At 35.4% G+C, this 14,560-nt stretch overlaps 1 protein-coding gene across 2 annotated transcripts; it reads left to right on the top strand.

The window, feature by feature from the left end:
* Positions 1-6,153: 6,153 nt before the first annotated feature.
* Positions 6,154-10,931, top strand: LOC109214280. Of its 2 annotated transcripts, none has more exons than XR_002066147.1 (3): positions 6,154-6,625; positions 8,919-9,006; positions 10,349-10,931. XR_002066147.1 is itself a non-coding variant. In XM_019378182.1 (3 exons), exons 1-2 carry the CDS (start codon positions 6,156-6,158, stop codon positions 8,987-8,989), a joined length of 525 nt encoding a protein of 174 aa, XP_019233727.1. In that variant the 5' UTR covers positions 6,154-6,155; the 3' UTR covers positions 8,990-9,006; positions 10,349-10,931. The 2 variants fall into 2 exon arrangements, 1 of the variants encoding a protein (XP_019233727.1); XM_019378182.1 differs by having other exon boundaries at positions 8,935-9,006.
* The last annotated feature ends 3,629 nt before the right edge of the window (positions 10,932-14,560 follow it).

Here is a 14,560-nt window from a genome sequence, read left to right as displayed (position 1 = left end):
ATTTAAACCTCCGTAAAAAAAATACAGTAGAATCATCAATCGGGATGGACCAAGTCCCAATCCCCAGTAGTAATGGACCCCACGCTCATCATACAACGTGTGTCTCACCTCAATATAGCACCACGTTGTGCAAATCCGGGGTTTCAAACCCTCAGGACATCATTTACAGTCATTACTCACCTCAAGCCGGCTAAACTCTAGCTCGCTATGCCCTTGCCTCTCAAATCGACCTCCTCACACGTCGAATCTGATCAAAACCACAACAAATACGTCATAATATGCTAAGGAAACAATACCCAATCGAAAACAATCGAAAAATACCAAAAATCTCGAAAGTAGCAAAACCCAAGCCCCAGGACCACTTCTCAAATCTCAGAAATTTTCACATCAACGGGTTCCTTATCTCACCACGAGTCTATACATATCAAGAACTCTCAAATCCGAGCTCAAATGGCCTTTCAAATCCCAATTTAAAATTTCAAAAACTCAAGCTCTAGTTCTTCCCATTTTAGCCAAGTTTCCATGAATTTCAAGGTTAATTTCGCATAATAATCACGTTTTTAGTTCATAGGACTCACCTCCATCAATCCCAGTCGAAACCCTCTTCAATTTCTCCCAAAAAGCTCTTAAAACGATCAACAATGGAGGAAAATATGACTTAGCTCGCGGAGGAAATGTTATTAAAAACCTTCTGTCCAGCTGACATTTTACCCTATGCAAACGCGAGAGCTCTCTCGCGTTCGTGATGAACAAAACTTGCCTCTGACCAAATTACCCTTCGCGAACGCGGTGCCTTACCCGCGAACGCGATGCTTTAGCTGTTACAACTACGTGAACGCGAGCCTGATGCCGCGAACGCGAAGAACAATGCCAACGGGGCCCAGGCCCCTCCTACGCGAACGCGAACGGGTTGACGCGAACGCGAAGCTCAACCCCTTTTGCCTTCCGCGAACGCGAGCCTCTAACGCGAACGTGAAGGCTTAAATTCCTGCCTTCCAAATCTTTCTTCGCGAACGCGATGCCCTTAACGCGAACACAAAGAGATAAATCTCTACAACACCTGAAATGAAAAATCTGCAACTCCTCAAAGCCAAAAATGATCCGATTGACCATCCGAAACTCATCCGAGGCCCCCGGGACCTCAACCAACACCTCCCATAACATCATTCAAACTTGTTCCAATCATTAAAACACCTCAAACAACACGAAAACCATCAATTCTCATCGAATTCAAGCCTAAGTTCTTCAAAAACTTCCGAAATACGCATTCGATCAAAAACCTAACCAAATCACCTCCGAATGACCTGAAATTTTACACATACATCCCAAATCACTTAACGAAGCTACAGCAACTCTCGGTATTCCATTCCGACCCTCGGATCAAAATCTCAACTATCAACCGTAATTCGCCAAAATACTAACTTCGCAAATTCAAGCCTAATTCTACACCGGACCTCCAAAATTTCTTCCTATCGCACGCCTAAGTCACAAATCATCCCCCGAAGCTAACCGAACCATCGGAAATCACATCCGGGCCCTCTAACACATAAGTCAACATCCGGTTGACTTTTCCAAACTAAGCTTTCCTTAAAGAGACTAAGTGTCTCATTTCCTTCTAAAATCAATCCAAACCAACTCGTTCACAGAAGACACTGATAATGAAGCATAAATAAGTAGAAAATGGGGAAAACGGAGGGATGACTCATGAGACGACGGGTCGGGTCGTCACACTTCGAGTATGTTTTCCACATCAGCATAGAACCTGGAATTAGCAGCCTTGGTGGAAGTTGAACTTGAGTTGATTTTCTTTAAAGCCATTTCGATGTTCTTGAACTTTGGTGATTGAATTATTTTATGGAAATGGCCTAAAAATGCCACTAAACTTTTAGAAATGGTCTATCCATGCCATCCGTTAAAAAAATGCTATTTCCATGCCACTGCCATTAAAGAAATGGCCCATCTATACCATTATTTGACTAACGACTGGATTTTTATTTTTTTTAAAATATTTATAAGACTTGAATTTCCACGTGTCCTGTCATTATTGGTTCGAATTAACCCATGCCCCACTTAATTCTAACCTTGGTTAGGTCCATCTACCCAAACACAACCCGTTTAAAACAAAACCAAATCTCCTTCACTCTCCAGTCGTCTTCCCCAAATCAGCAACCCTAAAACCTCCATTAAATCCATTTTCTCAATTATCTTTTTGAAATTGTAACCCTAGCTCCATTAAATCCTTTCATCTAGTTTAGAGAGTGGGAAGCAACCAGTTCCTCCAATTAGAAAATGAAATGGGTTTCGGTTCATGAAGTCCTGAGAAATCAATTTGGGACTATAATCATATCCAACATCTTCACAATCTATGTCAAATTGAAACTCCTCATCCACTTCAGACTTGGGAGAAAGAATCTCCCTCTCAGCAATCAGCCTTCTTGCCTCCAAGCAAACAACTTCAAGCTCACTTGGTTCCTCCTCCCCACTACGAAATTTCCTGCTCATCATCTCACCAATTTCAGCAAGGCAGAAACCATAAGCAGCAGTTCCCTTGAGAAAAATGGTGGAAAGGGCCAAGACACGAAGGGCTAATTTTTAATTTGGGGAAGATGACCGGAGAGAGGGGATTTGGAAGGATTAGGTTTGGTTTTGGGTTGAGTTGATTATTTGGGTAAAAATTTAACCGGGTGGGGTTTGGGTTAATCGACCTAACCGAGGGTAAAATTAAGTGGGACATGGGTTAATTCGGAACATTGAAGACATTACACGTGGAAATGTTAGTGTTAAAAAAATTTAAAAAAAGTTTTGTGCCGTTAGTTTAATAATGGCATAGATGAGCCATTTTTGTAACGGCAGTGGCATGGAAATAGCAATTTTTTAACGGTTGGCATGGATAGACCACTTCTGAAAGTTGAGTGACCTTTTTAGGTCTTTTCCGATTATTTTAAGATTTGGATGGCAACTAACAACTATTATACGCGTTATCCCTCCATTCTTTTTATTACTTTTCATTGTTTATTCCTTTTCTATTACATAGGAGTTTAGGGAAGAAAAGGAGGAAAATGAAACCGTGAAAAGTAAACTCACCCTCATATATATTAATATTCTATGGAAAACTCATACCAACAACTACGACTTAATTATAACTCTTAGTCGTGTTTTCTCGCTTTAAAAATTTATGCGTGACTCATTCCAGAGAGAGCGAAAGATATATATATATATATATATATATATATATATATATNAGAATCGAGAGGAGCTTTCGGTCAAAGTGAATTGACAAAAGAACCGAATCATTTTAGTTTATTCTTTTAGTTATCCTAATACTATTTGAGGTATATCCGGTTATATTTTGGATCAGAAGGGGTACTTTGGAAATATCAGTGCTTCTTGCTTCTGTAGCTGAAAAAGGACGGCTGTTCACTCAAAATTTTACCCTGATATGATCCGTTATTACTCGAGTTGCCATTATACATTTTGGTAATTAAGGTAACTTTGCAGGCCCTTAAAAGTGTACAAAATGTCATCCATCACTTTTTGCTTTGAATGTGATGCTTAGTCAAAAATTACCACGTGGACTGCCAATATGTGCACATATTTTTCCTTTTGGCGACATTGCAACACAGTTATATTTCAACCTTTCATTTTAACTGGAAACACAAAATAATGGAGTAATAATAATAGAGAATATACTAAAATTTGTAAAATAGCATAGTACTGCAGTATTAGGAAAAAGAAAAAAAGAAAATCCAATGACGATAATTCATGTGAAAAAGGAAAATGAAAATAGAATATTAGTAGTAAATTTATGTTTTTGGAATATATATTATACTCCTATAAGAAAAGAGTAATCTGATTAGAAATTAACATGGGTTCAAATTAGAACTCACGATATTACTATTCAAACTATAGTAACTTTACTATCTTCACGATTATTTTGAAGGTCAAGTAAACATTTGAAGGTGCAATTGCTCAAATAATTGTCTTTAATTCAAGCACTTAATAAGAAAAGTCTCTATCAAGAAAGAGTAGAGCTGGTATTCTTTTAGAAATATTTGTTTTTATATTTTCAGGTCTACTTTAATGTAACACGTGATTTTCCTTATGCTAGAAGAGGACATCTCATCTTATTTAAAACTATTAGCAAATGAATTATCAACGGAAAAAGTGCAAATTCTTTAGCTATTCACAAATTGATGAGGTTTAAATAAATTAGGGTCTTTTTTTCTTATGTGTTGCCTATGAATTTTTTTGTGTTACCAACAAGCCTACTTATTATTTTGCTTAAAAAAATTTATTGTAAATTTAAAAAACAAACATAAAAAAACAAAAAAAAGAAGCAATCTAATGAAATATTGGAAACCTTTTTATATCTTTTTCGCTGATGTTTACTTCCAACAAAATAAGTTTAAAATCAGATGGTTAACTCGAAAAAACAATATTTTTATTAAATAAAGATCCATATATATTTTTTATCTTTAAATATATTATTTAAATTAATATAAATAATCTTTACAAAATAACTAGGGAAATAAAATTAAGAAAATTATTTTTGTAATTCAGTGTTGGGCCCATGCTCATGGGCCATCCCTCCTCTAGTAGTAAAGAAACAGTTACAATTAAGATAGGGAGAAATTCAAAAATAGCCAGATTTACCACTGGCCGTTGAAAAATAGCCAAGTTTCAAAAGTCATCGAAATTTAGTCACTTTAAATCTGAGCGAAAACACTGTTCAAAATCCGGAAAAATACGTCCGCAAATTTTACGGGAGTTCCAGCATAAGTATGCTTGAACTCCCGTAAATTTTACGGGTGTTCCAGGATAACTATGCTGGAACTCCCGCAAATTTTACGGGAGTTCAAGCATAATTATGCTGGAACTCCCGCAAATTTTACGAGAATTCCAGCAAGTATAATTGTCCAGTATAATATACTGGAGTTTGGAGCACTGGTGCTCCAGTCTCCCGCAAATTTTACAGGAGTTAGCAAAGTATACCGGTCCAGCATAATATGCTGGAGTTCGTACACAAATACACCAGAACTCCCGTATATTATACTGGACCGGTCCCTGTTGCAGCAAAATAGTGGCTATTTTTCATTGACTTGATAAACGCTGGCTATTTTTCATTGACCAGTGTGAAAACTGGCTATACCATGATATTTTAACATTAAGATGGGACAAAGGAGTAAAATGTCACATTCATATTACTTATAACTTAAACAAGAAGAAGTGATGTTAACAACATTAAACCCACTTGCTAGTATATAATATACACATGAGCGCCTCAATAAAGTATATAAGAAGACTTGACTTTGTATCACTATTAACGTTAGGTAAGTCTGAAAGCATTCCAAACTAGATGTAGGTTTGCTGTTTTGACTTGTGAAAATTAAATTATTTGTCGTATCTCCCGGTAAAAAGTTTCACATGCAGATGTTCCAATAAATAATTGGTCCATCCATCTTACACGAAATTTTATTTTTAATTTGGTTTGTATATTTAGCAGAGCGATGTAGTCGATTTGGCTCTTTTTTTTGTACGTACTAATCGAACCAGAACACCACTCAATACACTTATTATTATTTTGACATTCTATTTCGCTGAGACATAGATTTTGGTATAAGTTATCTCAGATTGCTATACGAGTTTGGTTTCTAATATTAAACTCATCATATGTTATGTGGAGTTTAATACGAGAAATTAAACAAAGTATTTCATTAGTTATACGGAGAATTAATGCAAAGAAATATTGAAAATCATATACGTAGTACGAATTTTATCGACATTAGTTTTTTTAATCTCTCAAGCGTAACAACCCCTAATTAGTGGGTCCAAATAATTATCTTATGATTCAGATGGAGACTAACAACTGCAGCATTTCATTCAAAGGTAGGGATTTTGGGGAGAAGAAAGTTCAACGATTTAAAATTTTGAATCATGAAAATAAAAATAAAACTTCATGAAAAAGGGTTTGTTTTTTTTCCTTTAACATATATGGGTTTAGGGGGATGAAAGACCATACTCATATAACGTGTGAAACTCATACCAACATCACTACATTAATTATAAGTCTTGGTCGTTTTTTTTTTTTTTTTTTTTTTTATTAAAACTTTATCTCATGTCGATTACCCCCCCCCCCCCCCCGGCTTACTCGGATCATGGGATCAGGAAGTACGGATATTAGGTATTGTTATATTACTGATCATTATACTGACTCTGAGTTAGCTCATATGATGCTACTCGATGCATGTTTTCTTTTGAGCTATATGGAATCCTTCACAGTAGTACAATCCCCAGCTAAGGATTTCTTTGTAAGAAATCTTGGTTTCGTAACGTACTTGACTGTACAACGGGATATATTTTTGCTTGAAAATCAAATTCCAATCATGGTTATCAAGATGTTGAAGTATGGCGATGAAAACTTGCAGAAGGAATTGTTTGGTAGGTTTTGCAGGTCAGTGGTTTTTCGTGATCAGCCAACAAAATCAACGGCCAATATTGATGGAAAAAACCATGAGGATGATCAACCTCTTCATCTTCTTGAAATTCTTCGAGATGTCATCGTCTCCGGACCACTACTTCAACCAGAAACACACCACCACCTACGGCTCTCTACAAAAGATTTAGAGTAAGAATTCATATAAGCAAATGCATGCAGTAGCTTTAATTTGTTCTCTTTTACCGCCATTTTTATAGCACAGTTTGGCCAAGCTTCACCTATTTTTCTCATCAAAATATAAGAAAATAAATATACCAAGAAATCAAATATTTACTAATATATATACCAAAAATCAGCGTAATTCCGACAAATAGGTGTCAAGCACCCCAGATTAAAACAATTTCCAAATCGAGAATCAAACCAAATGGATAAATAAATTGATATATGTTTGATTTGGTTTGGTTTAAAATTTTAGAAAATTGATAATATTGTGTTTGATTTTATTTTGTTAAAAAAAGAAAGAAAACCGAAGCAAACCACGACAAATAATATACATAAATATAATAGAAGTTTATATATATATATATATATATATATATATATGGCATGTTAATTTTTTATAAATAATATTTAATATTTTATTATGTATACCCTCCATTTCTCTTGACTAGTCTTACCGTACGCGCATTGCGCGTGTAACCTGTCTAAATGAGCATAAAACTTTTAAAAAATTATATAAATATTATTTTTGAATTAAACTAAATGTGAAATTTATTTCAACAAAGAATATTGATTTTGTATAGCTGATTTAACGAGGAATATCAATTTATACCTTTCGCTCACTATGTTTTCTTTTAGCTATTTTAACAACTACCTTAAATTACTTATGAATAAATGTATATAATTTATTTTAATTAATTTCAATATATAAATTTATCTTATCTATGTTTTGCTTTTCGAGTATTGTAATTGGTTTTGTAATTTAATAGTATAAATTTACAATATGTATTCAACCTATTCAAATAATTAACTTAAAGTACATTATAGTACTTATTACTTCAAATTAAAAATACTACTATTATTTTCAAAACGTAAACACGTCGTATTAAACTTATTTATATATGTTTTCATACACGACCTAGTATGTTTTAGTTTGGTTTACATATTATCAGTAATTAATATTTAATTTTGAAGACTTAAAATTAGATCTAAAATTTTATTAGTAAATTTCTAACACGTTTATACAAATTTTGTCTATTGCACGTGAGAAAATGTCATAATTACTTTACATAATTTATTTAAGGAAAGGATTTATAAGTAAATTTTTATTTGGTGTTAAATTCCTAAAGTTGAGTTTCTATATATGTAGTCCGAATAGGGGAAGATTTAATGACAAAAATTTAGTTAATTTTTAAGTCCTAAATATTAGTAGAATAATTAAATTATAATTATAACCAATATAAAATCTATTTTTAAAAAGGTAAAAAGGCGAACGATATTTTTCTAAGGATCTTCGTGCTAGGATATGCGCGGCACGCGTGTACCTTCTATCGATCCGTATAAAATTATGAAATATAAGCTCTGGAATATTACAAATATTGAGCCTACTTAATAACAAAAAATAGCGGATGTTCTATCTAAGCATGACAACAACCAAGATAATTGAAAGTTTAGTGTTATTATGTATCTCGTTCTTTTATATTAATTTCGTATCAAAATAGTCATATAGTACCATGTATTCTAAGACAAGTTAACTACAAAGAGAAGAAAAATTAACGATATATAAATTATATAGTTAAATAATAAAATTCATCGCTGATCCTACTTAGTGACAAAATCAATTATATATTATAAAAAATCCTATTAGCTACAAGATGAATTTACTAACTAAAATTTTCTTAGTAATTATATTAGTTTTTGTTTGACCAAAAAAATAAAAGTCCTTTTCCATCTATTTTATTTTAACATGTGCATTGAGGTAATACTTTTGTAAATTAAATTATGATTATTAGTTTCTTATCACAAATTAATGATTACTATTTTTTTCAACAATAATTATTATTTCAAAACTTAATGCCATAGTAAATTTTAACGAATTTTACAAGCAAGCTTCTAAGAGAATACTTATGATTTAAATTTTAAAAACAACAAATAAATCATATGAAAGGAAAAATTGGCCTTTAGGATTAAAAAAGGACAAAGAAAAAAAATACCACATAAAACGTGAAGTTTCCTTGTTGGAAACCAACAAAAATCTTTCCTCCTACTTTTTTGTGTTCTTTTATGTCTTAATATATTGTATCCTTATTAGGAGAAGATATCAAACACTAAATTATATTAGATTTATTTATTTATTTAGAACTCCTAAATATAAGGCAAGTTTTTTTATTTTACAATTTTATCCAATGTAAAATGTGTTTCTAAAGGGTAAGAAAGGCGAACGACATTTCACTGAGAAACTTCGTGCTTTAATATAGTATAGATTTGAAATTCTTCAGAATAAACGAGCAATTGGCGAAAGATCGTAGAGATGTTGGAGATTGTGGTGAATAACCCAAGAATGGTTCCAGGTAAATATTATTGCTAAACAGCTATATTTCTTTTGACAATTAAACATAATGTGAAGCTAGTCAATTCTGCATGAGATGATTTGATTGAATTTGCACCTTATTGGTTTCAACAATTTGCTTAAGTTTTGCGAATGGGAACATAGAAATAATTAAACCATTGTAGCCATTTTATTCAACACTGTACTATACAATATTACTTGGCAGCTTGCTCCAATATGACATTCTGTACCTTAGCTCAATACCAGTAGCAGAGCTAGGTGGAAGGAATGGGTTTTATCGAACCCCCTTCGCCCGAAAATTATACTGTATATATAGATTTTTTCTTTTTTCATGTATATATATTTGGTCTTGAATCCTTCTAGCTTCTTTGTATTTTTATTCTATTTTTTTATTTTTTGAATCCCCTTAGTGAAAATCATGCTTCTTCCACCAGTTAATACAATCAGAAATGTGAGAACTACATGTATCAATTTATTTGAATATGTGTATAAAATATTAAACTCACTGAAATTAAATCGAATAAAACCAAAAAGTAGATAAAAATAGATACGGAAAAGGCACGAAACTATTCCTATCGTTTGCTAAATGGTTTATAAATACCCTCCATCCATCTATCCGTCCAAAAAAAACACACTACGTTAATTATATTAGCAAAAATACCCCCGCGACCAATTCTGACATTAGTCGCGGGGGTATTTTTGTTAATAGAATTAACGTCGTGTGTTTTTTTGGACGAATAGATGGACGGAGACTATTTATAAACCATTTAGCAGACGATAGGACTAGTTTATGCCATTTTCCGAATAGATAATTAATAACCAAATTGACACGTTTGTACTTATATTTGGCTTGGTTTGATTATTTAGTTTTGACTTTAGCCAAAAAGCCAGCGAACCAAACCGTGAAGGCAGGTGCAATGAAATAGGAAGTTGAAAGTTTCTATTAATTTAGGAGGTCCAAGAGACTTCTTGTGAAACCCTTTTTAGGAGAAATTTACATGTGTTGGTATTAGGTTAGGCAGTGTACATCACATTTCTTAGGATGCGACCTTGCTGAACGCGAGATACCTTGTGCACCGCACTACCCTTTATTATTTGTAGGGGTAAGTTCAAAAAGAGTAGTAATTTATGTGCACATATAAAATATAAACTCCAAAAATTAAATTAAACCTGCAGGGTTGCATTTTACTTATCAAGTGTATAAGTTGCTGCAAGAATATATTTTAATTTCTTATTGGATTTGCTAGTATTATTTGCATGAATCTTAGCACTCCTAGACAGTAAGCTTGAGCACGAGTTACTTCCAATTTTCTACCTCACAGCTTAGGGTCTAAAATTTTCAGAACGGCTGGAAGACGTGGCAATTCGAAATGGAGGAGTCACATCTACCCCTTTTGGTCAGTTAGAGACCTCAAACAAAAGGGCATTGTGTTTAGATCAAGTAGCAGAAATTCTATCGTGGGAATTCAGTTCACATCCTACAACTGGTATGGACACCTCCATCTTCCAAAGGAACATATAAACAACAACAGCAAGGTATTCTATGCGAATATGACAGCTTATGAGATGAATCCAAACACGAATACTCAATATGAGGTGACATGTTATGTGAACTTAATGAAGTCGCTTATAGTATGTCCAGAAGATGTGAAACAAGTACGAGAGAAAGGAGTAATCTGCAACCACCTGGGAACAGATGAAGAAGTAGCCAAAGTATTCCAAGATATTACTACATATGATGTTGTCTCCCAAGGTGGTAATCTTGTGGATATTATGAGCGCAATTCAGTACCATGTTAGCCGCAGATCAAGAACACTGATGGCACAGTGCTATTGGAGTTATTTTAGCAGTCCGTGGTCATTTCTCGCTTTACTTGTAGCAATTGTGCTACTTTGCTTAACTATTATGCAAACTAATTATACTATGCATCCTGTGGATTAAATATGTATCCCGCACACTGAACCCCCAATTTAGGTACTTGGTCAATTTTACTAATTAAAATGTCTTTTATGTATTTCATTTTAGACCTATTTCATTTTGAGTGGATGAACTAATCACAATGCAATAAAAACTTTGATAGAAATAGAATTGACTTAAAAAATTCGGATTTGCGATGAGAAAAACTTTCTCTCTAGAGAACATGAGCTCTCCTCTCAGCAGTAGCTGATATGGCGAGGAAAGTAAATTCTGGAGGACGAGGGAGTACCGTACAGCTCAATATAACTGGAAGAGACCTAAAAAAAGTTCCACTGTCATCGGAGGCAAAGAAATTTCGAAATGTCAATGCAATTCAAGGTATAACTCCAATAGATTTGGGTAGAACCAATGGCGTCAACATCAACAATGGTGGAGAACACACCGGCGACGAAATCATGGGCAGATCGAACGGAGGAAGAGGTAAGTGAATCGGAATCAATAGAAAAACAAAGCCATGCAAAAACATGAAAAATAGGGAAAAATTGGAGTCGAATTGTAGAGAAAGGTGAACAGAGTGGAGGGTATGACCTAACCGGAAAGGGAGTGGAGCAATTGAGGGGAAATGTGAAAATTACAATGGAAGACATAAAAGATGAGATAATCTACTGGAAATCTGCAGTAATTTGCTACGTCCTAGGTTCAAATCCACCACAAACTGTTATGAAGGGCTACTTTAAACGAGTATGGGGGTCATTGGGAATATATAAAATAGCCCAGGTGAATAGAGGTGTGTTCATAAAAAGATTCCACTCACCGGAAAACAAGGAGAAGGTGGTAGAGGAAGGAATTAGAATGTTTGATAAAAAATCAATGATGGTTAGACCATGAGACCTGACATTAAATTTCACAAGCAGGTGGTTGATAAAGTTCCTGTGTGGATTAGATTGATGAATCTGGATATCAAATACTTGGGACAAAATGCTCTAACAAAAATTGCAGGAATAATAGGCAACCCTCTGAAAGCGAACAAAGCAACAACACAAAAGCAGAGGCTGCAATTTGCAAGAATTTTGGTTGAAGTTGAACCAGATCAGATGTATCCAGATATGGTGATGTTTGAGAATGAATGTGTAGCGACCCGGCTGGTCGTTTTTGGAATTTACGCCCCGATCCCCTATTAACTACTTTCCCCAAGTTTATTCTGCTATTTTGATTTGCCGGGATGTTCGGTCTTGAGTTTCGGAGAGTGTTAGGACACTTAGTCCCTAAATGAGAGCTTAAGTGTTGGAAAACTGACCATAGTCGGAACAGTGTGAAGACGGCCTCAGAATGGAAATCCGATGGTACCGTTAGCTTCGTTAGGTGATTGCGGGGTTGGGAGCGTGTTCGGAATATATTTTGGAGGTCCGTAGCTAATTTAGGCTTGAAATGCCGAAGTTTGAATTTTTGAAGTTTCCGGTCCGATAGTGAGATTTTGATTCGAGGGTCGGAATGGAATTCCGGAAGTTGCAGTAGCTCCGTCAGGTCATTTGGGATGTGTGTGCAAAGTTTCAGGTCATTCGGACGTGTTTTGGTTAGGTTTTTGATCGAAAGCGTATTTTGAGAGAATTTGAAGTTCTTTAGCTTAAATCCTTGATTATTTCGAGTTTCCGACGTTGTTTTAGGTGGTTTAAGGATTGGTACAAGTTTGAATGATGTTATGGGATATGTTCGTAGGTTTGGTTGAGGTCCCGGGGGCCTCGGGTGTGTTTCGGATGCTCAACGGGGCATTTCTGTGTTAAAAAGAGTTGCAGATTTCTCTTCAGTTCTGCTGCACGTTTTCCTTCTATGCGATCGCAGCTTACCCTCCGCGATCGCATAGTGTAATTTTGGAGGGTGATGATTTTTGTTCTACGTGATTGCATTAGCTGGTTCGCGATCGCATAGGTCTGTTCCTCTCTCTTCTGTGATCGCATGGCTTGGGCTGCGTTCGCATAGGCTATTTTCTGAGCCTTTAAATTTTACTCTTCGCGATCGCATTTCTCCTCTTGCGATCGCATAGAACCAAATGCCTGGGCAGATATAAACATTTCAAAACGAGGGTTTAGCCATTTTTACCAAAATTCAAGCTTGAGAGCTCGGATTTGAGGGAGATTTCGAGGGTTTTTCAGGGACAACGATTGGGTAACGATTCTGTACTTCTTTTTGCTTATAACCCACTAATCTAATCATGAATTCTTCCTTTAATTTCTGATTTTGAACGAAAAATCGGTAAAACTTCATAGACCGAATTATTGAGTTTTGAGTGGGTGTTTGACCTCCGATTTGAGAAATTTTTATATGGTTAGACTCGTGAGAGTACGAGGGTTCTGGAAATGTTAATTTCATCCGATTTCGAGACGTTGGACTGAGGGGCATTTTGGTCATTTTACCTAATTTCGCGTCTTAGCTTTGAATTAAATCGTAGAATCAGTTGCTTGAGATGTTATTTACGATATGCAATTGAATTGAATAGATTTGGGCCATTTGGAGTCGGATACTCGTGGCAAACGTGTGGGTTCGAGTTGATTTTGGAGCCGGTTCGAGGTAAGTGTCTTGTCTAACCTTGTGTGGGGGACCCTCTCCCCTTAGGATATGATATTTGGTAATTGAATGCCTTGTACGTGAGGTGATGAGCGCGTACTTGAGCTAATTGTCGAATATCCGGTTCTACTTTAAGTACTTAAACTGAGTTCTTTTCTTACTTGCTTTATTCTACATGCAAATATAGCCTGTGTTAGTTTAGAAGAGTACGATTAGTTGAATTAATTGCCTATTTGCTTAAACTGCCTTAATTGCATTACGTGAAGCATGTTAGCTAGAATTTACTATTTACTCATTACGGACGTCGTATTTATTTTGATGTCCTTGAGCTGTTGTTGTGTGTTTTAAATTGGGACTACGGGACGGCATCCCGGGAGATCCCCTGTGCGTAATTATGGTCTGGATTGGGGTGCGGGATACCAAGAGATCCCTAGCACGTGTATTGAGGATACCAAGAGATCCTCGGGATACCAAGAGATCCCTGGCTTATGTATTGAGGATACCAAGAGATCCTCGGGATACCAAGAGATCCCTAGAGTGTATATTGAGGATACCAAGAGATCCCGATTATTTATCTTGCTGTGAGGGGTATTTCCTTGTAGTTTGCTTTTATCTCTGTTTCTGTTATTGCACTATTATTATACTGTGTAGATCTTTATTATCGATTCTCAATTTTACTGCTTATTGCCCTGTCATTACATTATAAATATATTTATCTCAGTAGGGCCCTGACCTTCCTCGTACCCAACCAAGGTTAGGCTTGGCACTTACTGAGTACCGCTGTGGTGTACTCATGCCCTTTCTGCGCATGTTTTTCATGTGCAGACCCAGGTACTTCTACCCAGGCGTATCATCCTTGAGGCAGGGAGCATTTCAGAGACTTCAAGGTACATCTGCCGCGTCCACAGACCGAAGAGTCTCCTTCTTTACTCTATCTGTAGTGTTAGCCCTTCTATCGTACTATTGATGTAGACATTTCTGGAGATTAGAGCACTTTACTGAATTCCTTTTAGCTTCCCGTGAGTTTCCGGGTTTTGGGATAGCAATGTAGGATGCTGTGATGTGGAGTTGTATAC

Source organism: Nicotiana attenuata, unplaced genomic scaffold, assembly GCF_001879085.1.
Source record: "Nicotiana attenuata strain UT unplaced genomic scaffold, NIATTr2, whole genome shotgun sequence".
In the NCBI taxonomy this organism is placed as follows: Eukaryota; Viridiplantae; Streptophyta; class Magnoliopsida; order Solanales; family Solanaceae; genus Nicotiana; species Nicotiana attenuata.
The sequence above is the reverse complement of the archived record's forward strand: the minus strand, read 5'-3'. Positions and strand labels throughout refer to the sequence as shown.